This window comes from Nicotiana tabacum, chromosome 10 (assembly GCF_000715075.1).
Source record: "Nicotiana tabacum cultivar K326 chromosome 10, ASM71507v2, whole genome shotgun sequence".
In the NCBI taxonomy this organism is placed as follows: domain Eukaryota; kingdom Viridiplantae; phylum Streptophyta; class Magnoliopsida; order Solanales; family Solanaceae; genus Nicotiana; species Nicotiana tabacum.
In genome coordinates, this window is record NC_134089.1 from 86994100 (window position 1) to 87018050 (window position 23951).

At 37.7% G+C, this 23951-nt stretch overlaps 1 protein-coding gene across 2 annotated transcripts; it reads left to right on the forward strand.

Moving 5' to 3' along the window:
- Nucleotides 1-23567, forward strand: LOC107816815 (proteasome activator subunit 4-like). Of its 2 annotated transcripts, none has more exons than XM_075223058.1 (35): nt 1-343; nt 2193-2295; nt 2382-2494; nt 3533-3655; nt 5663-5764; nt 5851-6016; nt 6228-6344; nt 6428-6495; nt 6583-6684; nt 6767-6983; nt 7133-7363; nt 7442-7569; nt 7710-7827; nt 7912-8130; nt 8218-8373; nt 9742-9818; nt 9970-10178; nt 10742-10958; nt 11046-11125; nt 11213-11330; nt 11417-11587; nt 12232-12400; nt 12478-12521; nt 12615-12657; nt 12747-12889; nt 13862-13956; nt 14331-15226; nt 16215-16496; nt 16576-16680; nt 18054-18232; nt 18471-18552; nt 20465-20589; nt 21903-21995; nt 22209-22362; nt 23274-23567. In XM_075223058.1, exons 1-35 carry the CDS (start codon nt 183-185, stop codon nt 23313-23315), a joined length of 5448 nt encoding a protein of 1815 aa, XP_075079159.1. In that variant the 5' UTR covers nt 1-182; the 3' UTR covers nt 23316-23567. The 2 variants fall into 2 exon arrangements, with proteins under 2 accessions (XP_075079159.1, XP_075079160.1); XM_075223059.1 differs by having other exon boundaries at nt 16576-16671.
- Nucleotides 23568-23951: the final 384 nt, after the last annotated feature.

The window sequence follows — 23951 nt, forward strand, 5'->3', positions numbered from 1 at the left end:
AGACAAATTCCAAGCTTGATTACGGGTCCCCTGATGTCAAATTCTGTCTTGGGAAGAAAGAAAGAAGACCCTGGCTAGTGGGTACACTATATATTCCAGTTGAGGGGTTCTCTAATATATTGATTAGAGGATTCAATTCCTACACAAAAGAAGCTAGTTATCTTCACAATTATCAGTAGAAAATGCACATGTACAACGCCTGGCTTCCTCCTCCGGTGGCAGAACAGACAAAGGGGGAGAAAGAATCGTTTGCCAAAGTAGTGAAATCTGTTAAAGAATCATACAAGTCGGATGATCCCGATTCAGTTTACGCTACTCTCAAATGGGTTTCCGTTCTTGACCTGTAAGTGTCCATTTCTATTCCTATTTTTTTTAAAAATCGAGTAATTCTTTGTATACGTAATCTCTGGTACTGAATTTTATTGCTCGTTGACTTTGATCAATCACTTACACAACCAATTTCAGTAATAAACAGGCAAAAAGAGAAATAAAGCAAAAAAGAACCAATTTCATTGCATAAACTATTTGCAATTACAATCACGTGTATAAGCTCCTCCTCCCCACTTCACTGAGCTCGTGAACCTTCTAACAAACTGATAACAATTTGGACAGCTCACCACGACTCAAACGGACTAAGGAGCTAGCTTTGGACTAAATTGATGTAATAGAAAATACTCTTTCCGTCCCATTTTATGTGATGCAGTTTGACTTGGCATGAAGTTTAAGAAAGAAAGGGAAACTTGTGAAACTTGTAACCTTAAATAAGCCATAAATATTTGTGTGGCTTTAATCATATCATTAAGGCTAAAATGAGAAGTTAAAGTTAAATTGTATGTAAATATAAAAAAGTATCATTCTTTCTGGGACAGGCGAAACTAGAAAGCGCATTGCATAATTAGGACAGAGGGAGTACTTAACTACTTCATATTTTAACTGCTAATGACTATTACAACCTAAAATGCTTGAAGTACCATCTCTGGATGCTACATCGTTTTACTCCCTGGTTTGCACTCTCTTTCACTTTCCTCGTCTGGGGTCTTTTAATTTCTCGAATTCGAGTAAACATGATTATTGTGCTGTCTTATATCTATTTGTCAACAGAATTGAAAAATAAAAATAGAACGCTAATTGATATGAGAACAAGATTTAGGGAGTTAGCACGACAAATTTATCGCTTGCAACCTATGCAGACTTAATACGAAATAGAACAGAATGGAAGAGAAAGATCCTTGTAAGAGGAACTACTTTTTGATATTAAGGCTTAGTCTTCTGGGTATGCTCAATCCAGTATATGCTAGGAGTTTTTTTAATCTTGTAGGAAGATTTATATGTTAGTAGAAAATGTAGTGAATTTGTAGGGTTAGAGAACTTAATTTGTTGAAAATTGAAACGTGATTGATCTAAAAAGGGCATCCCGGTGACTGATCTAAATGGAGCGAAAAATTTAGTGAGGATTCAGATAGTTGATCCCAACTAGATTGTGATTAACGCTTAGTTGGTTTTGACTAAAGAAAAATTTCTTGCACATTAAGGCTTGGTTACAACTTGGGTTCGTCTTTAGTCTATTGTCTTACATGACTTAGGGGAGCCTTCATACTTTTCTGTTGGCTCTTTTGCTATTTAATTTCACAAGTTCAGAGGGTGGGCTTTAAAATTTAATTTTTGTGGCTGTGCTGATTTTCTAAATGTGGATATTGATTCAGTAAGTTTTTGTTAGTGAAAGTACTGCAGAAAGAACACTAGAGGAGGTGGTAGTAACTTCTTGCCGCGACCTCCCAAAAGCATATGAATCTTTGTATAAGAAGTTGTACATGGACCTTATCAAAAAAGAAGTTTTGAATATGGATTAACATACTCGATTGTGGTGTCTCCAATTTGAATCTGCAAATTTTAATTCAATATAGGTATTTGTGAATATTCATTAACTGATATATCTGATAATAGTTTTAAAATCTGGGCGTAATCAAACTCAAGTATTCTCTTATGCAACATAGGCGCCTAGATAAGAAACCGTGATTGGTCCTTGGTTTTGTGATACCGATATGCATATATCCAGTGTGAAAATCACGATTTTTATCCATGCATGCGGATACAACTTTTTTTGTCAGATATCTATTCTGGAGATTTCTTTTTGAAGGGATACAGACTTGTGGAATTATATAAAACCTGCTGACTAATGGACTTACGTGCAGCTTCATAAAGGCAAAAAGTGAACTATCTCTGGAGGATGTTAAAGAGGTAGTTGAAGTTGGATTGGAATTGTTCCGTATATCAGAAAATAAACTTTATGCTCAGGTAATTTCTTCCAAAAGCTACAGGTTCGTGCATATCCTTTTTGATGGCAGTCTATTTATGTAGTTAAGGTCATTTGCTCTCATCAGGTTAGATGGGGAAATATCTTGGTAAAGGTACTGAATAAATACCGGAAAAAGTTGGCTTTGGAAGTTCAATGGCGCCCTTTGTATGATACTCTGGTTCACACACACTTCACAAGGCAAGTCCCTACTTTTCTTTTATTTGTGACCTTTTGTTCCCCAATTAGCTTGCTTTTTATTACCTTTTCTGTATTGACATAGTAATTAATTCAATTTTGGTCACACTTAGGCCACCTGGATTTCATATCATTCTTTCCATCTGAATGCCTTTGCAGCTAATATACTGTCCAGCACTGCGATTTAACCCCATGAGGTTTGTGAAAACTGATAGTTGCTGGACAATAGTTTAGGAGTATGGTTCGACCCTTTCATAGCTTTGTAAACCTTATCATGGCTCGGGCTCCCTTTCGATTGAATTGGCGTGATGTAAAAGTGATAAGAGCATTGAATTTCTTCCTCTTTCTTTGTATTCAAGTTCTGCATTTCAACCCGCCTCCCCAACTCTCTTGCTTGTAAGACCAAACAGACCAATCTCAAGTCCCTATTCAAACAACGCTAGTTCTGCAATGCCTTTTACCCTCTGCATCGTATTACCTACACCTGAATATTTGTATTGAGTTCAATTATTGAATTAGCAAATAGTTGAAGGTACTTCTCAAAATTCTCCCCGTCTCTCCCTGCCACTTTCAAATGGAGTTTGAAGATTCATCTGTTATTCTCATCTTTTATAACTCATACGGGGTGCCTCATATCTCCATAAGATATATTGACGGCAGAGTAATTCAAATAAGCAATGATTCTTTTTGATGTTTTCTGTCAAGGCGTCGCTCACAATTTAATGAGTGTTGGACGTTATTAGTTAATCTGGATGGGAAGTACATTCCTTTCTGAAGTCTGATGTTTATACGCGTAATATTTTATAAATCTGACTACTCACATACTCTACATATTTCTGTCTTTTGGAAGATAGAGGCGATACATTTTTTTGGTTAACATTTTTACTACCATAACTAATGGGATCTGTATTTTAATCAGTTTATTACAAACCTAAATCTCATTGTTCAGATACTTAATATGTAGCTGTTATATCATTAACCATGCGACTGTTTTTCTAGTATATTATATGCTGATTTGTTGAACTATTTTATTTGCTAAAGGAATACGGGCCCAGAAGGCTGGAGAATAAGACAACGACATTTTGAGACCGTTACTTCGCTTGTTCGATCCTGCCGGAGGTTTTTCCCTCCAGGTTCTGCATTTGAGATATGGTCCGAGTTCAGGTAACATTTTACATCCTGGGCTTAGTTTCCAAGACTGCTAAAATTGACAGTAATTTGGTGTGTATATTGTACTTTATTTCTTAGGATCCTTGAAAGGGTAAGTTCTTAAAAAAGAAGCTAATGTTTCTGTTAGCTTGGAGTATGTAGTGATCTAACTATGAAAGATACTAGTTCATTTATACAGGCATTATATTGCTCTAGGCCCATGTGATAATTATGGGTGGAAAAGAACATTTGATTTTTGCATTTTTGTTTGTATTTTAAGCTACTTTTCCTTTGTCATGCCATTATTCATGGGAGGACTGCGGTGGATTTGGAATCCTTTAAGATAATTGGAGAACTTGGCTGACCTTATGCTGATGGTCAGATCTAGGGCATTGAAATCAGAATTTTGCACTTTGCACGACCTGCATATCATGGTGAACTTCTTACGGGTTTATTAAAAATAGTGGTAACTTAGAGGGAATTATCTAATTGAAATTGGAATATTCTTGTGTTGTTTACACCTTTTTGGGGCTTGAATCCTTTTTTGGGACTATGAATGAATATGTAGGACTTCACGTGCACTTTGAAGCTAGGCTCTGGGGTTGAGTTAGCGCAAGGCCCATTTCTTCACATGGGATCTGAGCCAAACCCATTGATTCCTGTTGTTGTTTTTCTCAATGTTGGGCCCTTGGATTATGTTATCCACGTTCCAGTTCCCGTCCTATACATGCGGGGGGAGGGGTTAAGTCCGACATTAGTTGAGGGAACAAAGTGTGACTTCCTTATATAGTCTTGTGCAATCCTCCCATCTTTTTCTTCATGGAAGCTTTTTTTTTGATAAGGTAAATTGTATTAATCAAGAGGGATAGAACTCCCGTGTACAAGAAGTATATAAAAAGTAGAGAATTTACAACAGAACATGATTCTCTACAAAAGAAGCCCAAACTTCCATACACATAGGTGCTATATGGTTGCACCAGAATGCGATTAAAGATAAAAGACTATTCCTAAGGTGAGAAAAACTAGACTCAATCCCCTCAAAAGCTCTCCTATTTCTCTCCCCCAAACTATCCACATGAGAGCTAAGGGGGTGAACTTCCACGCCTTTTGCTTTCTTCTTCGACGGGAACCGGCCCAGCTGTATAACATTTCCTTAACAGTGCTAGGCATGACCCATTAAACTCCAAAGAAGCACAAGATTGCTCTCCACAGGCCCGCTGCAACAGGGCAATGCAGTAACAGGTGATCAACTTCTTCCCCTGAAATTTTACACATGTAGCACCAACTAACAACTGTAATTCCTCTCTTTCGCAAATTTTCAGCAGTCAAGATCACTCCTCTCGCTGCTAGCCATGCAAAGAAACACACCTTTATGGGCATTTTTGGAATCCAGATTGATGAGCATGGAAAATTGGCCTCATCTCTCACCAGCATGCTCTGGTAATAAGACTTGACGGTGAACAGACCATCTCCACGCAGCCCCCATCTCCTAAGAGTCGCTAGAAGTGTGTGTCCTATGTTGGCCATATAGCAGTGCCAACAAATCTTGGAGTTCTGCAATCTCCCAATCTTGCATGTTCCTTCTAAATGAAAGGTCCCATACTATGCCCCCTTCATGCTCCTTGCGAATCTGTGGGACCATCAATTCCTTCTGGTTCGAAACTCTGTAGACGTTGGGGAAAGAGACCTTCAGAGTATCCTCCCCACACCACCTATGATTCCAAAAGCTGATTCTCCTTCCATCTCCCGCCCTATAAGTGATGTTTTCATTAAAGTCTTCCCAATTCTTCATGGAAGCATTCCTAGGATACTTTTGTGATACTTCATTTTACTAGTCATAAATATGTATATGATTGTTTTACAACTGATAGATAATTTTTTTTTGTGGCAAAGTTGTGTCCTCGTGGTTGCTCCTGTGAATATCATCTAATTACTCTATGAATGAAAATGTTAGGAGTGACTATGCATTTTCCTTGGAAATTTGGCTTGTTTTGGTCCTCATTAATGGAAAGCATTTTGCAGATCTTTGCTTGAAAATCCATGGCATAACTCATCCTTTGAAGGTTCTGGTTTTGTAAGATTGTTCCTTCCTACCAATAGAGACAACCAGGATTTCTTTTCTCAGTAAGGACGATCAACTTATTCTGAAAATCTTTTCACTTTCATTTCAGTAGATGAGTAAATTGATTTTCTTTTTGGTGTTATGACAGCACATGGATTGCTACGTGTTTAGCCCACTGGGATTCAGTACCAAATTCCCAGTTTTGGAACAGCCAGTGGGCCTCTGTTACAGCTCGTGTGATAAAGAACTATAGCTTCATTGACTGGGCACATTACTTACCTGATATTTTCAATAAGTACTTGAATATGTTTGAGGTAGGTTATGTTGCATAGATTTTTATCCTGCCGCTTGAAGATATTTTCTCAGCAACTGAGCATGTGCAAACAAGTCTGTCTTATTACTATGCCTTGTATACAAAATCATATTCCATCATATATGTACATTGAAAGGTTTCTTATCTTAGGAAGAATTGAACTCGTTGGCATGCTGCTTCTCACGTAATACTTCGTTCATGCTTGTTCACAGGTTCCCGTAGCAAATGGCAGTGGGTCTAATCCATTCTCGGTGGATGTTCCCAGAAACACAAGATTCTTGTTCTCAAATAGAACAATCACTCCATCACAAGCCATTGCGAAATCAATAGTAAGCTCACTTATATAAGTGATCATAAGAAAATATTTGCATATTGTCAAAATGACCCTCTGTTTTTGTCAACGCAAATACAGGTTTATCTACTAAAACCTGGTGGTTCTGCGCAAGAGCATTTGGAGAAATTGGTCAACCTCCTGGAACAGTCTGTTTTCTAGATGGATTTTATATCACCTTGCTTTCGCAAATTTTGTCTTGCAAATTTTGTAAACCATCTCTTTTTTTGTTTTAGGTATTACCATCCTTCTAATGGTGGTCGCTGGACTTATTCCCTAGAGCGATTCTTGTTCCACTTGGTGAATATATTTCAGAAGCGCTTGCAGCATGAGCAACAGTAAGAATTTTTAATCTATCATAACAGCTCTAGATACTACATGGAATATGTTGCCTTAATCTGATGGTGAGACTGGGCTCAGGAGAAAAGATGATGGCGGGCAGTCTGAAATCTTCCTAGGGCAATCGGAGAGGGTTGCTTTTGTGAATTCTATTCTCAAGCTAATTGATCGTGGACAGTATAGCAAAAATGAACATCTTTCTGAAACAGTTGCAGCTGCCACTTCTATCCTTTCATATGTTGAACCATCTATGGTTCTTCCCTTTCTATCATCTCGCTTTCGTATGGCCTTAGAGACGGTGAGTTTGTTTAAGAATGAATCTTGGTAATTTAGATTCACACTCCATTTTGAACCATTTCAAATAGATAGCTCCTGCTTGGCGGAAGAGTTAATATTCTTTGAGTTAGACTGATGATTTTACCCCCTTAACTGCAATTTTCCAAATAGATGACAGCCACTCACCAGTTGAAAAGTGCTGTGACGTCTGTAGCATATGCTGGTCGATCGCTACTCCTGACTATGTCAGCTTCATCCATGGCTTTGGATGATGTTGATCGTTCTGATTCACTTGTTGACCTGATGATGATTTCCTTGTCTAATGCATTACTTGGGATGGATGCCAATGACCCGCCTAAAACCTTAGCAACAATGCAACTAATTGGCTCCTTATTCTCCAACGTATGTACCAATATTAGAAGTTGCTTCCTAGTTTTGGCTTGATCCACAGAGGATTATACTTATTTATCTTACCTGCAGATGGCTATACTGAAAGAGACTATGGACCAGTCCTCACTCATGCCAGGATTTCACTTTTCAGAATGGCTTGACGAGTTCTTGTACCGCTTATTTTCGTTACTTCAAAACTTGGAAGCTAACAGTGTTGTGTAAGTAGCACTTAATAGATTCTTCTCACTTTTGTTTTGTCATATTTTCCAAATTAATGCTACAAATTTGAGCACAAGTAATTGGAGTCAATTGTATATCTCGCATAAGCTCAAGGCTGTTGTAATAACTGGTGCTTCAGGAATGAGGGTCTTCATTCACCAGCAACTTCAGGAACTTTCCTGGTAGAAGATGGTCCATTTTATTTTTGCATGCTGGAAATCCTGCTTGGGAGGCTTTCAGAATCACTATACAAGAAGGTATTTTTCCTGGATTTCGAAATGATTATGATACTTCTGAGAATTACAATTTATACTGATGTAAACTTCTATTTTACTAAACAGGCTCTTAAAAAAATTTCCAAGTTTGTCACAACAAATATTCTTCCTGGGGCAATTGCAGAGGTTGGATTGCTATGCTGTGCCTGTGTTCACTCTAACCCCGATGAGGCAGTTTCTCAGCTTATCAAACCACTGTTGGAGTCTGTTATATCATCCTTAAAAGGAACACCTGTTACAGGATTTGGTGGAAGAGGAGATTTTAGAACTTCTGAATCAAGCAAGGTTCTCTTCTTTAACTAATGGTTATTATAACATGCTTCAGGATCACACTTAACAGTCTGCATTGATTTCTCATTTTGAATTCTCCAGGCTAAACCAACTGTGTCTCCTGCTCTTGAAACTGCGATTGAATATCATTTGAAAGTTCTATCAATTGCAATTAGTTATGGAGGTCCATCACTTCTTCATTACAAAGACCAATTCAAGGAAGCTATTTTTGATGCCTTTGATTCACCATCTTGGAAGGTTTTCTTTCAACTATATATTCTTTTTGATTACCTTTTTCTTACAAACCCTTGATTGTACCCGCATTAGTCAAATATATAGGTTGCTGTCTCATTATATGGTGTTGGACAATCCCATCTCTTGGGCTAGCTTTTGGCTTGAGTTAGGCGTAAGGTCCACTTCTGTAGCACGGTATTGAAGCTCGACTCATCTTTATTCTTGGTTCCCCAATGTTGGGCCCTTAGATTATGTTGTCCGAGCTCTAGATGGCATGTGGTGCGTGCTTGGGTGTTAGAGTTGGTAGATATATGGGTTGTTGTCTCCTTATATGGTTTTTGAAAATCCTTAGCTTATAAGCCAATTTTTGTGCTTGATTAAGTCAGGTCAATTTTATTGACAATAATTATCTCACAAAAAAAGTTATAAGCCCTTAATTATGTCATTTCATTTGCAGCTATGTCGGTTATTCACCCGTGTTAGAAGTTGATACTTCTTAGCTTTTGTCACTCCTTGGTCATGAACTGTTTGATTGTCTTCTATACTAACCTTTGCACTGGGTGGACACTTCTCTAACTTCCTCACTCTTGTGGACTGAATTACTGCTTTTTCTTTCTGGCGTTTATAAGGTTTTATACTTGAAACATAAGTAATCTTGCGGTAACACATTCACCTAAATAATCATAATTCCAGCAACCCCTCATGTTCCATCTTCCAAATAAATGATCCTATTAGGGATTGCAGCCTCCCATCTGTTGAAAACCAAGGTGCTTACAAAGATCATGGAGAACACTACCTATTGATCAGCAGTGTGGTTTGGTGATCAAATTGTTTTCCAGGTCCTGGTGATATCAGATTTATCATGGAAAAGAGGTTATATGACTGACATATATATGCCCAAGGCTTTAAATAAGAAAATAACCAAAAAAAGAAATAAAGTGCCTAAAGCTTAGCAATTCTCTTGATTGAGGATATAGTTGATTACGTCTACATTGCAAACATAAAATGACTTGCAGATAGAGCCAGATGATTGTTATCTTCTATTCATTTGTAAACATGTTCTGTAAAGATCTCTCTGGTATATTCCAGTTACCTAACCTCTTGCCTCCTGTGCCTCCTATCCCAAGAACAAAAATCCAAGAGAAAGTCTGCTTCTGCACGCAATAAGGAAGCATATCAGTCTTTTTCCTCTTTTCTCTGTCCATCTCCCTGCTTTCACCTTCCATGACTTGCATTTGGGTAGCAGTAAACTGAGAATCACAGCGAATAACATATACGGAATATGTTATTTTTCGTCCAGCCAGTCCACGTAGACCGTGCTTATATGAAGCTTTCAGCCATAGTATTCTTGGTCTTTGAACTTTATCTGATAGGTTTGGTGTTACATGACAGGTTAATGGTGCTGGTGACCATGTTCTCCGATCTCTCCTTGGAAATCTTGTTCTTTATTATCCCATCGATCAGTACAAGTACGTGAACGTTTTATCTGGTTATGAATTTTATACATTCACCATGCAGTTTTTCCCATTTTATTTTTCGGTTAGATTATATGGGACAAGCGTTTTCTACTAGATAGTTTTCATGCATGTACCTTTTGATTGCATCACTTCGGGATACCAGGTGTGTTTTTCACCATGCTGCTGCCCCTGCACTGGAGGAATGGATCAGCACAAAAGATTTTACTGATGATAAACCCTGTTTAGCCCCTACGTGGCATGTCCCTTGCGCTGAAGAAGTTCATTTTGCAAATGAACTCTTGAAGCTGCATCTTGATTCTGCTTTAGATGACCTTTTGAAGATATGCAAATCCAAAATCCATTCTGATCCAGGTAACTATGATTTTCTATTGCATTTCTGATTGTTGAAAGTGCAGTCTGCCAATCGAATGAATCATAAATCTCGTAATTGATTGACTTTATGGATATTTTCTATTGCATTTCTGATTGTTGAAAGTGCAATCTGCCAATCGAATGAATCATAAATCTCGTAATTGATTGACTTTATGGATATTTTCTATTCCTCTACTGAATGGAGGTATAGTGTTTTGTTGAATGGTACTTGTGTAGATCATTAAGATCGGAATGAGTGTTAGGTGTTGGTTTCAATAGGAAGTGGTACTTGCATAGTCATTAAGCCCGGAATGAGTGTTAGGTGTTGGTTTCAATGTTCATGTAGGGATGGTTAGATGAATTCTCTGTATCCATTTCGCTCTATTCAAGCCCAACGCATGTATCATTTGCTTAGAAAAAGATATAATGCATGCATGGAAAAAAAAAGACAAAAGAATAGTTGAGAGTTGTTTACCTTTTGTTTTTCCTGTTGAAAACCTGCGCTGTTTATTTATCTTTTTCTGTAGGTCATTGGCTTACTGTCTTTTGCTCTTCGATTGCAGGTATAGAGAAAGAACACTTGAAAGTGACCCTTTTGCGTATTGATTCGTCACTTCAAGGTGTTTTATCATGTCTACCTGATTTCAGGCCATCCTGTAGGAATGGGATGGCTGAAGAGCAATCTGATTTTCCTTTTCTAATTGCTGGAGCAACTGGTTCATGTGTTGGCACTATGGAACTACGAGCAAAGGCTGCTGATGTTATTCATGCAACCTGCCAGTATTCACCTTAATCTCTTCCATATTTTCTTGCTTCTTCTCTCCCTTGGGTTTCATGTGGTGAATTTGATCACTACTGTTGTCACAGATACTTACTGCAGGAAAAATCAGATGATAGCATTCTGTTGCTGCTTCTGATTCGTATAATTGATTCCTTGGGGAACTACGGTAGTGGAATCTTGTTGTGTACAATCTTCTTTTTCTTGTTATGGGCCTTTCGTAACTTGTACCTGAAGTTATTGCGATGGTCAACAGGGAGTTCAGAATATGATGAGTGGTCAAATCACAGGCAGTCCTGGAAACTAGAATCTGCTGCCATAATAGAACCTCCAGTTAATTTTATTGTGTCATCTCATTCGAAAGGGAAACGAAGGTAAATTTAGCTATGTTTTTTCTGTAGGACTAAGGGTCATATTGAATATGTCGTTTTCGAATTTGAAGATAATACCAATTTTGCAGGCCTCGATGGGCAATTATTGACAAAGCATACATGCATAGTACTTGGAGAGCCTCACAATCATCATATCATGTCTTCCGGCTGAGTGCGAATGTATCTCCTCCAGAGCATATCCTTCATTTGATGGATGATCTTCTTAATCTCTCTTTGCATAGTTATGAAACAGTCCGTGGGTGAGTCCTAATCTTTTACTCCTAGTATCTGGAAACATCTTTGGAATTTGGATGATTGTCTTTGATGAGACACTTGCAGATGTGTGATCATAAGTTCAAAGACATGACTTATGTGGTGGCTGTAACAATTTTGTTCAGGCTATCTCATAGTGTATGATTATCTCCTACCTGATGTGGTATTTGGTTGACTTTTTCTTCATGATATCTATCCATTATGTCCTCTTTGCCTTAAATGAGGTCAAAGTATTACAAATCATTGAGTTTAACCTACAAAATATTTCTTCATCAACTAATAGGAGCTCCACAATCACTCTATATTGGACATACTTCTTTCCTTTAAACCTTTTGCTCATTCACTTAGTAGCCTATATATTAGTTAAGTGATGAAGCTAATATAATTCCATGCTATTTTATTATGTTGTAGAACAGTCATGGAAGTAGAATAATGATATAATCTTTGAGTGATTTAAGCAATTCAACGAAGAGTACAAACTGTGTGCTTATCTCACATGGTCTTTGTCTCTCACTCTTAATTTCCATTGGAAAGACCATTGTTGTTGATTACTAGTGATTTGGTCCCATAACCAAGTTGCATCTTCTGGAAGATTTATTGTATCTTATCTATCTACTCCCCATTTCCTCAGACTTGCTGGAAAATCTCTGTTGAAGATGATGAAAAGATGGCCCTCTACAATCTCAAATTGTGTTCTCAGGCTCAGTCAGAACTTCAAGAATCCTAGCTCACCAGAATATACAGTCTTAGGTTCCTGTGCAGTCCTTGCAACACAAACTGTTCTCAAATGTTTAACAACGGTATTGATCTTCAGACCGCTTGCATTATTTTTTAAGAAGTGAGTACCTGACTCTGTTTTTGTTCTTCATGAATCAAGGATTTGAAGGCACTTTCTTCTTTCCTGCTTGGGATTCTGTCAAGGTAAATTCTTATGCTTGCATCTGCTTAGCTTGTGATTCCTTGTAGCACAACGTTGGGTATTGACTGTGTGTTACTGAATCTTTATTGCTCAAGCTCCCATCATGAAACACTAAAAGCTCAGAAAGCCATCAACGAGGTGAGATATACATTCTAACTTGAGTCTTTCCATTTCTCCTTTCTATGTTGACAAAAGAATATTTACTCTTTTCATTGGGTATCTGACAGCTTTTTGTCAAGTACAATATCCATTTTTCTGGTGTATCCAGAAACATGTTTAAGGTATCAGGCAATTCAGAAGGAACAGATTTCACAGTCTTGGTTTCTGAGATAGGATCTCTGAGTTTTGAGAGTTCCAACTTGCATTGGCGGTAAGAACGCTTTATGTAACGTCCTCCCCCCTCCTACCCCCCTTTTTTAGCTTCATAAGTTCCTATACGTTTATTTGTTTCCATTAGACTAGTATACATAGGAATGGCAATAGCGCTGGGTGTGGCAGGTTTTAACTTCGCTGCAACAGTGCTGCTTCACACCGTCCACTTCATCGCACAAGCTCTTTCTATAGGGCAGGGTGTGACAGGTTTTGACTTACGCTGCAATAACACTGCACTACACTGTCCATTTTACCGCACAAACTCTTTCTCCTTGCAAAGTCCTGGCTCATACTGCCCCCTGCATGCTGCAACATTTTTCTTTTTGTTGATCTTTCGATCAAGCACAACTTATTGAACAATAAAACAGATCAACAGTGTGCTTCAAGCTTGTCAAAATATGAAGGAATTGAAAGTAGATATCAAAACCAATAATTACATTAAAAACCATTAATTTCTTATTCTGATCTAAGATGTAACTCTATGAAAGACGTACACTATATGTCTTCTTAATTTCTGAAGAATTCTAAGCTTCACATTAACTTGTCATTTTCTCTATCTTGTGTGCCACTGGAGATTTATTTTTAAATAGAGAGTTGTTGGTAGAGACACTTCAAAAAGGGTTCAACCACGAATAATGAAGGCTAGTTGTGGGCAGTGGGTAGTATTGCCACTGCCACCGTCACTGCCAGTGATGAACTTTGATTGCTGTTGTCATGAGAGATGAATGGATGTTTAGAGACGTCGAATCCCTACTTCAGCATTTGTCCACATTGCCACAACCAGCCCTGCCCCACAATTTTCTTAAAAAGAATATTCTCTCGCGTGACCTGCCTTGACTGCCATCACTAATTATTGAAATGTAGATGAAGATTAGCTGCAGGACTATTTTTGTCTTCCTGTTGTCAATCAACGCCTTTTTTTCCTTCTATGCATAAATAAAAAATTCTGTTGTTCTTCCATTTCTTTCAGGTACAATCTGATGGCTAACCGAGTACTGCTGCTGTTGTCTATGGCTTCCAGAAATGACCCTAAATCGTCGTCCAAAATTCTGAGCGAAACTGCTGGTTAGTTAAGTTTGTCCTTTGATCTTCTTTGTTTTTGCTTCAGCTCATTATAGAACACTTCTGCTGATATTCTTGTTCCCTCACGAGGCAAGACATAACATTCCTGGTATTTCATTTTTTTTTTGGTTGATCACTATTCTTCTCCTTCTGGTATTCTTGTTCCCCGAATGTAGTTTAAATTGCATAACTAGCACTCAAAATGGTTGCCATCTGCAAAAGAAACTTTCTTTTTACCAAGGAAAAGGGTAAAGAAAAACCTTAGTTGATCTTTGATAATTGTGATTCTTGTGATCTAAAGTAAGCAGTATTATCTTTTGTGTTTAAATTTATCTTCGGATTTTCAGAATTTCTCATCTTATGATTAATCTTGTCAGGTCACTTCTTACAGAGTTTAAAAAGCCAACTACCGCAGACGAGAATTTTGGCGATCTCAGCTCTAAATACTTTGCTGAAGGAATCACCTTACAAGCTCTCTGAGGACCGGCCCATTTGCTCTACTAACAGGCAGGATAAATCTAAGTCTTCTCTTGAAGAAGCTTTAACTAACATATTCAAGGAAAAGGGTTTTTTTAACGAAACCCTGAATAGTCTTTCTCATGTTCATATTATTGACACCGATGGTGCATCTTCTAAAGGAAATCATGGAACCTCTTCGTTTCAGAGTGTGGCCGACAAATCCATCACCCGTTTTTATTTTGAATTTTCTTCATCATGGCCCCGTACTCCCAATTGGATATCTTTGTTTGGAAATGACACTTTTTACTCTAGCTTTGCCCGAATTTTTAAACGTCTAATCCAAGAATGTGGTGTTCCTGTTATACTGGCACTAAAAGATGCATTAGAGGACTACATAAATGCAAAGGAGAGGACAAAGCAGTGTGTTGCTGCTGAGGCAGTGGCAGGAGTGCTACATTCTGATGTTTACGGTATTTCAGAAGCATGGGATAGCTGGTTGATGGCCCATCTTCAGAGTGTTATTCAAGCACCAACGGTTGAGTCCATACCGGAGTGGGCAGCTTGTATTCGTTATGCAGTTACTGGAAAAGGAAAACATGGAACAAAAGTTCCACTTTTGAGACAAAAGGTCATGGACTGTTTAATGAACCCCTTGCCTGAAACTGTTAGTACTACTGTAGTTGCCAAGAGATACATGTTCCTTTCAGCTGCATTGATAGAAGTTTCCTCACCAAAAATGCCAGTTGCTGAACTAGAGCTTCACTATAAGCTTCTTGAAGAATTACTTGGCAGTATGAGCCATTCATCTCCACAAGTGAGTATTCATCATTTCAATTATAGGCTTTGGATCACAACCTATTATTTTCTCTTTTCCTGTGTTATTTTCTGGTTATCTTAACGGGTTGCTTTGGTACATAAGCCATTCAGTATTTGATTTAATTGCCAAAGAAAGCCTAAGGACTATCTTCAATCAACTAACATTGCATACCTCTTTGATGAGTTGCTTTGTTGAATGCTGACAGATCTTTTCCTTGCTCAACCTATTTTAGTTTTACAAGCTCAGCTGGTTCTTCTCAATTGATCTACAGGAAAGACAAGCTTGTTAGTCTCAGCTTTTCCAGATTAGTAGGTTCAACTCTGAGCATCACCGTTGGGTCCCTTCTTTGATTTCTTAAAATATATATTCTTTTATAACCTTTTGTCACTTCTCATGGTTATGGCCCCACACCAGACCTATCCCATTGTTTTTGTATGTCGTCTCTTTGCACCTCAAGGCATTATGAACCCACCTACATTCTCTTTGAACATTCTTCTTTCCAAGTTGTATATACATTGGCTATATCTCAGAAATGATCTCCGCTTTCATCTGTACTCCTTGCGTCCAAAATTGTTGACCTCTGTGAGTTTAAAAAAAAGTGATGTTTGACGTGTTCATAAGAAATGATTTTGGTTATACTTTCTGAATGTATAATGTTGTCAGTTGTAAATGAGAACATTGTAGCTTATAGTTCTTCTCGTCTAGTTTCTAACAAAAAGTTTATCTTCAACATACAAATTTTAAGTCTGGAAATTGGTAACATTGACCACCAAAATTAAATAAGATTAAAATTTGTGAGTTTTTTTTTCCTTTTTTTTTGGGGTTGGGGGAGGGGGAAGGGGGTGAGGTTATACTTTCAAAGGCTGACTTCCTATTAACAACATCAGGTTTGAATCCCTTTACCATTTCTTCAGCCCCCTCCAAAGTCTTCTGTAGAATTTGTTGTCACTAAGGTCACAGCTAATGAAACGGTTTTCTGGAACAGGTGAGAGAATCTGTTGGTGTCACCCTCTCTGTTTTGTGCTCAAACATTCGGCTTCATGTGTCCCATAATCAAGTTCATCCACAAGAAGTAGGGACAAGTAATGTGCACAGGAAAGTAGAAGCAGGGAATTGGGATCATTATCTAGTAGAACGAGCATCTGAGCTTGTGGTGAAGATTCAAAGTTTTAGCCAGTCAGACACTCTTGATGTCCAAACGGACAGAATTTCTGACAGTGGAGTATCAAGCGAACAGTCTCATGATGATGTTAAATGGATGGAGACGGTACAGTCAGCCAAAAGCATCTACTATAATTTTTGCTCCTCAGACCTTTTATTAATTAGCTTGTATTTGTGATGTGCAGCTATTTCATTTCATTATCTCATCTCTGAAGTCTGGAAGATCCTCGGTTCTGCTGGATGTTGTTGTTGGTCTTTTGTATCCCGTAATATCACTACAAGTAAGTAAGGTGTGCAATGTTGCACCATTTCTGATGCTTGTCTTTTTTTGTTTTTTTTTTTTTAAATTAAAACAATTTGAATGGATGAAATTTCTGTTTGAAGAACTTAACAGATGCACACTTCCCCTCCATTTACTGATGAAAATGGTAAAACCTGTAACTGAGATATCTTGGAGAAAAGAAAACTTGGATTTTTGTTTTTGGTGAAAATTGATGGAAAGCATCTTGTTTATCTCGTTTTTAAGAGGTTAGGCTTGATTTTTCTATTTTTTCTCGGCTTTAAAAACTGCTGTATTTTGCAGTTCCCCTCTCATTTGACTGGTTAATCTTTTTCTTTCTTTTACCAACTACATATGTATACTGTTGGAACTGGAAGGATGCTTTACTTGGCGTCGAGGATGGAAAAAACTATGAAGGCAGATCTTATTGGAAATAAATGATTGGGTTTAGTTGTTTTCGGAGTTGAAAGATAAGAGGACCTTCTGTGATCCAAATTAATAGGCTGAAGATGCGGAAATATTAAATGTTCTTCTTCTTCCTTCTCATCATGGCCCCCAAGATAGTGTTTTTGGAGTTACTGCTTCTACAAAATCTAGATGGTTCAAGCTTTTCCAAATAAGAGCAGTATTAAGTGAGACCTGAGCAAATAACTAAAAATCTTCTCTTTAAGGGCTTAAGATTCTAGATGAGGCGGCACCAAAAAAATCAATGTGGTATCAAATTTCAATTCTAGTTGCCCTTCATCATCCTCCCATACCTAAAAGAGTCCAGCCTTCATATTAGTGGTACTGGCGAACTGTTTAAACATATAAATCTGTCAGCTTTAACAGCTTAAGCTTTTAGAGAAGGTATAGCCACATTATTTATCAATATAAAAACTATTGAGCATAAATTTCTCCCTGCTGAGTTTTGCTTCTAATTCTCTCAGATGCTCTACTTCATTACCTTTTACTACTGACCTTCTCCCTTTTAGCTACTACCGGAGCTAATGTATATCCACAAAAATGGATTAAATGGAAAAGATTTCCTGTTGAAGCCCTTTGTGTCTGGATTACAACACGAGCTATGACCATTGAGCTTGTATCCTATATAAAGTAGGAGAATTGCAAGTCTCTGCTTCCTTCATGTTTTGGTGATATTTCCGCTGAATCATCCCAGACCATGTAAAATCTTGCATGTGTAGTTCTCTTAATTCGTTCTTCCAGTTTCTAGTATTTGATTTATAACTATATATAAAGTAGAAGCTAGTTGAAATGGAGTGTTGTTCAAACACATGATACTGAAAATTCAAATACTTGATATTTTTGCAGCTGTTACACACGTGAAGAATTGATACATAAGTAAGTGCATTCCTCTTATGTGATACTGTTGATTTCTTGTAGGAGACATCAAACAAAGATTTGTCGACCCTGGCCAAAGCAGCTTTTGAATTGCTAAAGTGGAGAGTTTTCTTGGAGCCCCATTTAAGGAAAGTTATACTCACGATTCTTTCTTTAGCCAATGATGCCAATTGGCGCACAAGATCTACAACTCTGACTTATTTGCGGAGTTTCATGTATAGGTATGATCTTTTCATTTTGATCTTCATGCTCCTTTTCCCATCCGTTGAAAATTTTCCTTATTTTGGTTCTTGAAGAGAAAATGAGGTATTTTTGAAAGAGAAAATTGAATCACTTTGAATTGAATCATCATCATTTTTACTCACTGTCTTGTTCCGGTGGTCTACTATAGCTAAATAATGCAAAAAGGCGACTTGTAATGTCCTGAGAAATGAAGTGCTCTATTGTTGCATCATACAGGCACACTTTCATCCTCTCTAAGGTGGACAAAGAACAGATTTGGAGAACTGTCGAGAAGCTACTCACAGATAATCAAGTTGAGGTAAGTTTTTGACTAGAGTACATAAATTTTAACTGAAATATTTGAGGTATCAACTACGTAAATCATTTGAATTTTTTGCATTATCATTTGATGCCTAGTTTGGAGAAAGCAAGTAGACCTCTCTGATGCTCTTTGCATGTTTTGTCCCGTGGTTGGTTTGGAACAAATGCATTTTATTCATAAATTTAATGGGTCATGTTTGATTCATATAATAGAAAAGGCTAGGATAGAATACAATTTTCCTCTTGGTCTATCCTATCATATCCGGCTAAAGGTGGGCATGGTCCCCGTGGAGGACAAAATGAGTGAAGCAAGACTGAGATGTTTCGGGTATGTGCAGAGGAGAAGCTCGGATGCCCCAGTAAGGAGGTGCGAGCGGTTTTGGTGGGTATGAGAAGAGGTAGAGGGAGGCCTAAGAAGTATTGGGGAGAGGTGGTCAGGCAGGACATGACGCCTCCGCAACTTACCTGGCCCTTGATAGGAGGGTGTGGAGGTCAAGAATTAGGGCAGTAGGTTAGTAGGTAGTCGAGCATATCTCTGATACGGACAGAGGGTATTAAGGCTAATATGGTAGTTTTTTCCTTAGATTGCTAGTATTTCATGCTGTTTTCCTATTTTCTTCCGCTTCAGTCTCCTAGTACCCTGTTGTTGTTACTGCTTGCTGTTGCTACTGCTTCTTTTCATCTACTTCTGACTTTGTGATTGTTGTAACTATCTTTTTGGCTTATTTGTTGATATTACTTGTTTTCACTGTTTCTTTTCTCTTTCTTGAGCTGAGGGTCTATCGGAAACGGCCTCTCTACCTCTCCAGGATAGGGGTAAGGTCTGCGTACACACTTCCCTCCCCAGACCCCATTTGTGGGATTCAACTAGGTGGTTGTTGTTGTTGTCTATCCTATCATATGTTTGATGCACCAAAGGGCAACTTTTTTTCAAAGATCACCCTTGGTTATCCTATGTCTTATCCGATTCTATATGGTATTACAGAACACATCAATTTCTTGTACGGTCGTCCCTCTTCTATTGCTGTAGCCTGAAGGTGTCTCACGTGCGTAAATTGGTACCATGAGCTTCTCTAAATATTGCTGGTCCAGCTCCGGTTGCCTGGTGATGAGACAATTAGGACACTGTTGCATCAGGGAGGCAATAATTTATGTATATATAGGTGATAGATGTTATTTTTTTGATTATAGTCCTTTTCAACCATTCATGTTTAGGTCAAGTGAGATTATTATTATTATTTAAGGTTACTTGGTGTTTGAAAGCTCTTTTTATGTAGCTTGAATTATGATTGATTATTGCCGCCCCATTCCACGTAGGATAGGTTAGACTTGTTTAAATGGTATATAAAGTTTCATGCTCTTACTACTAAGAACTTGCGCCTTAACTTCTTAGTCAAACAATAATGAACCTAGCCGCTAAGGATAATCTTGATGAGTTGTTTGTCCTAGAGGTTTGACTTGATGCATTACAAAATAGGACCAAGCTCAGGGGAAACCAGCCAGAGGTGTGGGAACTAACTGCCATACCAGATCAAGCATTACATCACATAAGTGGTGAGCCATCTCTAGAACCCCTTGGTGGTCCCTAGCTGTGCCTAATTTGAACATCAGGACTTCAACCAGTGGAGAATGTGATATCACGTCCCACACCAAATAAGAAACAATTATGTTAAGGCATGCTTTCTGTTTGTAGAAGTTGGGCCTGCTCTACATGCTTCTTTGTTGTTAAGATGAATTCTGTGTAAGTGGTAAATGCATTATTTCCTGAGAAACAAGACAGGTGCATTTCAAGTAGTATTGTTTTATCGTTTTTCATACTTAAAATAGCTTTAATTTTCCCTGATTACATAAATATGGAGAATGTGTTGTGTAAACAAATTCACTTGGATCCTTTTGAACATTCTTGTCAGGTGAGAGAGCATGCAGCAGCAGTTTTGGCTGGCCTAATGAAGGGCGGGGATGAAGATTTGGCCCAGGATTTTCGTCATAGAGCTTATGCAGAAGCAAGTATCATTCAGAAGAAGAGGAAACAAAGGTTCTTTTCTTGTTTTAGTTTTACTCAATTTTGCCTAGTTATAAGTACTGTGTTCTTTTCATTTGTTAGGTCATCTCTGATGATCATCCTAGAGAGATCAAGCCCTCTGTATATGCTCATCACTGGTGATCATCCTGAGAGATCAAGCCTATCTGTATATGCTTACACCATTTACCTGGCATGGGCTTGCTAAGTCATTACTGATGATCACCCTAGAGAAATCAAGCCTATCTGTATATGCTAACACCATGCACCTGGCACGGGCTTGTTAATCATTACTGATGATCACCCTGGAGAGATCAAGCCTGTCTATATATGGGGTTGTTGGTCAAGAGACATATATATAATGATTAAGAAATGTATACACTTGACTGACAACTTTATATTGGTAAATGGTTTTAGTATACAGAATGTTTTGATCCTCAGAGATGACTTAACAAGTGAAATAGCATAATGATGATCAGATAGGCCAGCATGGTCTACTCTACATGAGTAATAGTCACGTTAGTGCACATATTTGATCATGAATTTTAGTGGCTGTGTCGTATCTTGTTCTCCATTTCTCAGTTGCATGATATACATGTTTCCACTTCTTTTTTCTTAGCACTACAAATTCAAGGATATTAAAATAGTTAGAAATAGGAATTTAAAAATAATTTAGAAGTTAACAAGCTAAGCAGGATTTAGAACTTTCAAAGAAGTCAAGTTACACATTTAGGTAAGAAACTAAACCCGTAGCAAGAATATAATGGACAACCTAAATCATACACTAGTGTTAAGGAAATTACTCTGCTAAACCTACCGTAATTAGGGAAAAAGAGTCTACATGTAGAAGCTAGATACTTTAGTCTTTCAAGGGTCCTTTGGTATTACATGTCAATCATCCAATAGTTAGAAAATATTAGAAGACATTTGGTATTTTATAGGGCCCCGAAATTGAAGTAGGCCAAAAATAAAAACAAACCCAAAATGGAAAATCCATCCTGAAACAGTTGTGCTACGAGCATTGAGGGTGGACTGCAATTGCAACTCTGTCTTTTGAGTTGGCTAGGTTCCTTTAGGTTGTGATCATGTGTTGCGATTGCAACTTGAGTTAATTGGCTGGTCTTTCGGGTGCTATTATGCTGCGATCATAACTCTTCTTGTGAGCCATCTTGACAGCATTCTGTGTGGTTGGATCCTTAGAGAAGTAGGGTGCCGGAGGGAGAGAAATTTGATGCTTATGTGTTCTGTGGGTGAATGTGTTGCATGCTTCTAGTATTCCTGATGACTGCTATATGTCCTTATCCAAAGTTTCAAATTTGCAATTGCAGAAGCATGCATTCTGGACTATCTGCAGCGTCCCTACATGGACGGATACTTGCTTTGGCAGCTTGCGTGCTATCAGTTCCTTATGATATTCCCAGGCATGTCCATTATCTAGTATAGTTTCATATATTCAAAGATATATTTCACTATCAGTTCCTTCTGATATTCTGAGGCGCGTCCATTATATAACACATATTTTCATATGTTTGAAGATATATGTCACTAAGTGTTATCTTAGGAAGTTCCGGTTGTATGGGTTTACTCGAGGGAAATTCTACTCATTAGTGACAAATATTCAAATTTTATTGCAGTTGGTTGCCAGAACACGTTACATTATTGGCTCAATTTGTATCTGAACCATCACCTTTAAAATCTACCGTGACAAAAGCTGTGGCAGAGTTTCGGCGCACTCATGCGGACACATGGAATGTTCAGAAAGATTCTTTTACTGAAGAACAACTTGAGGTATGCTCACACATACATTTATTGTCATTTTTGTACATTTAGCAGATGTATGGGTCCGAATTAGGTGATATATATATATATCTGTGTGTGTGTGTGTGTGTGTGTGTGTATTCACAGTATATACCCGAGTACAAACCTATATTCAAACAAGAAAAGTTTGACATGTATATATATGGTCCGACTTGATAGCACTGAGAGTAGTTGTACCCACCCAGTTCTAGTTACTTAGATCCTTCTATGCACACAGTCTTTTTGCCGTCCAAGGTTTAGAGTTGACATGGACAATTAATCCCTTTGAAAGTTTATCCACGAATGGAGGTATTAAAAATTTTCTTGTAATTAAAAAACCTTGTTAGACTTAGACATGAACTTCTCTTCTTTTTTGGGGGTGGGGGGATTAACAATTGTAATTAAATAATCATTTATGGATTAGCTTTTAATAAAAATTAAAGTAGAGGCTCTTCTAAAACTTTCTGTAAATTCACCTTGAAAGCCTGTAATACATACACTTGTTAATAGAGTTTAATTCGAGTAAGATAGTTTAAAAGGGTATTTGATTGTCCACGGATTGTTTTTAACTTTTTTATTCACGTGTAACTACTTTGAGAATCTTGTATTATCTAAGTTATGTGTATCTTGAGAACTATTACAATGACATGATTGATATCTTATTGCCAAAAGGCTCTATTTTGAATTCCATCCAAAAATAATTACTTGTTGAATGTGAAAATGAAGTATTTTTTTAAATTTTAAATAGAAGACTTCCATTTTTTATATTTCAAATCCTAGTTCCAGACGGGGATCAGATTTATCAGAACAGCTAGTACTTAAATAATTTTAAACAAGCCACCCTTGTAAGTGATGTAATAGCTGCTTTCTTAGCTAACAAGATCGTTTGCGATTTCTTGCAGGTTCTGGCTGATACATCATCGTCCTCATCATACTTTGCCTGATATACATGGTTTGCCTTACATGAGAGAGAGAATAAAGATAAAACAACGAGAATAATAGGCGTTTTTCTTTTGAGTTTGACCATTAATGAAATTATCGTCTCTTATTATTATTTCTTTCATTGTTCTTCTGATAATGATGACATTTTTGACCTCTTTACATATTATAGAAATCTACTTTAATTAGTAGATTTATGAGATCTTCAGATGATATTCTCCCATAGAACACAATCTGAATTGAAAATCTTTGACCCATTTCTTGCTTCTTTCCATCATCTGAATCCTTACGGTTTTCATGATCAAGTTTCTTGTGCAAGTACCGCATGTGCTTTGGGTACACAAACGCTGGTTCCCCTCTTTATGAATCAGAGATTTGAAGGTTGTGGTGAAATCCTGCAAACTGATACAAGAAAACTACTGCTTATGCATAACTGGGTCATTTCCCATCTCTAATAGGCTTGTTTTTCTGCCAGCATGCTTAGGAATGAGATGCCAGTTAAGTGCTCCATATAGAGCAATGTAAGAGGGAGGGTTTGTGGTCTTCCACAGGTGTCCACTGCCCCCTCTTCACGATTTCTTTTCCACAGCATGGGATCCTATCCACTCCCCAAGTTTTAAGGTTTTCGCATGATGATGGTC

Coding starts and splice junctions, on each gene's coding strand:
- LOC107816815 (XM_075223058.1), top strand. CDS start 183: ATGCACATGTACAACGCCTGGCTTCCTCCTCCGGTGGCAGAACAGACA. Junction 12,890..13,861: donor AGTTCCAACTTGCATTGGCG/GTAAGAACGCTT, acceptor CATTTCTTTCAG/GTACAATCTGATGGCTAACC. Junction 22,363..23,273: donor TTACTGAAGAACAACTTGAG/GTATGCTCACAC, acceptor GATTTCTTGCAG/GTTCTGGCTGATACATCATC.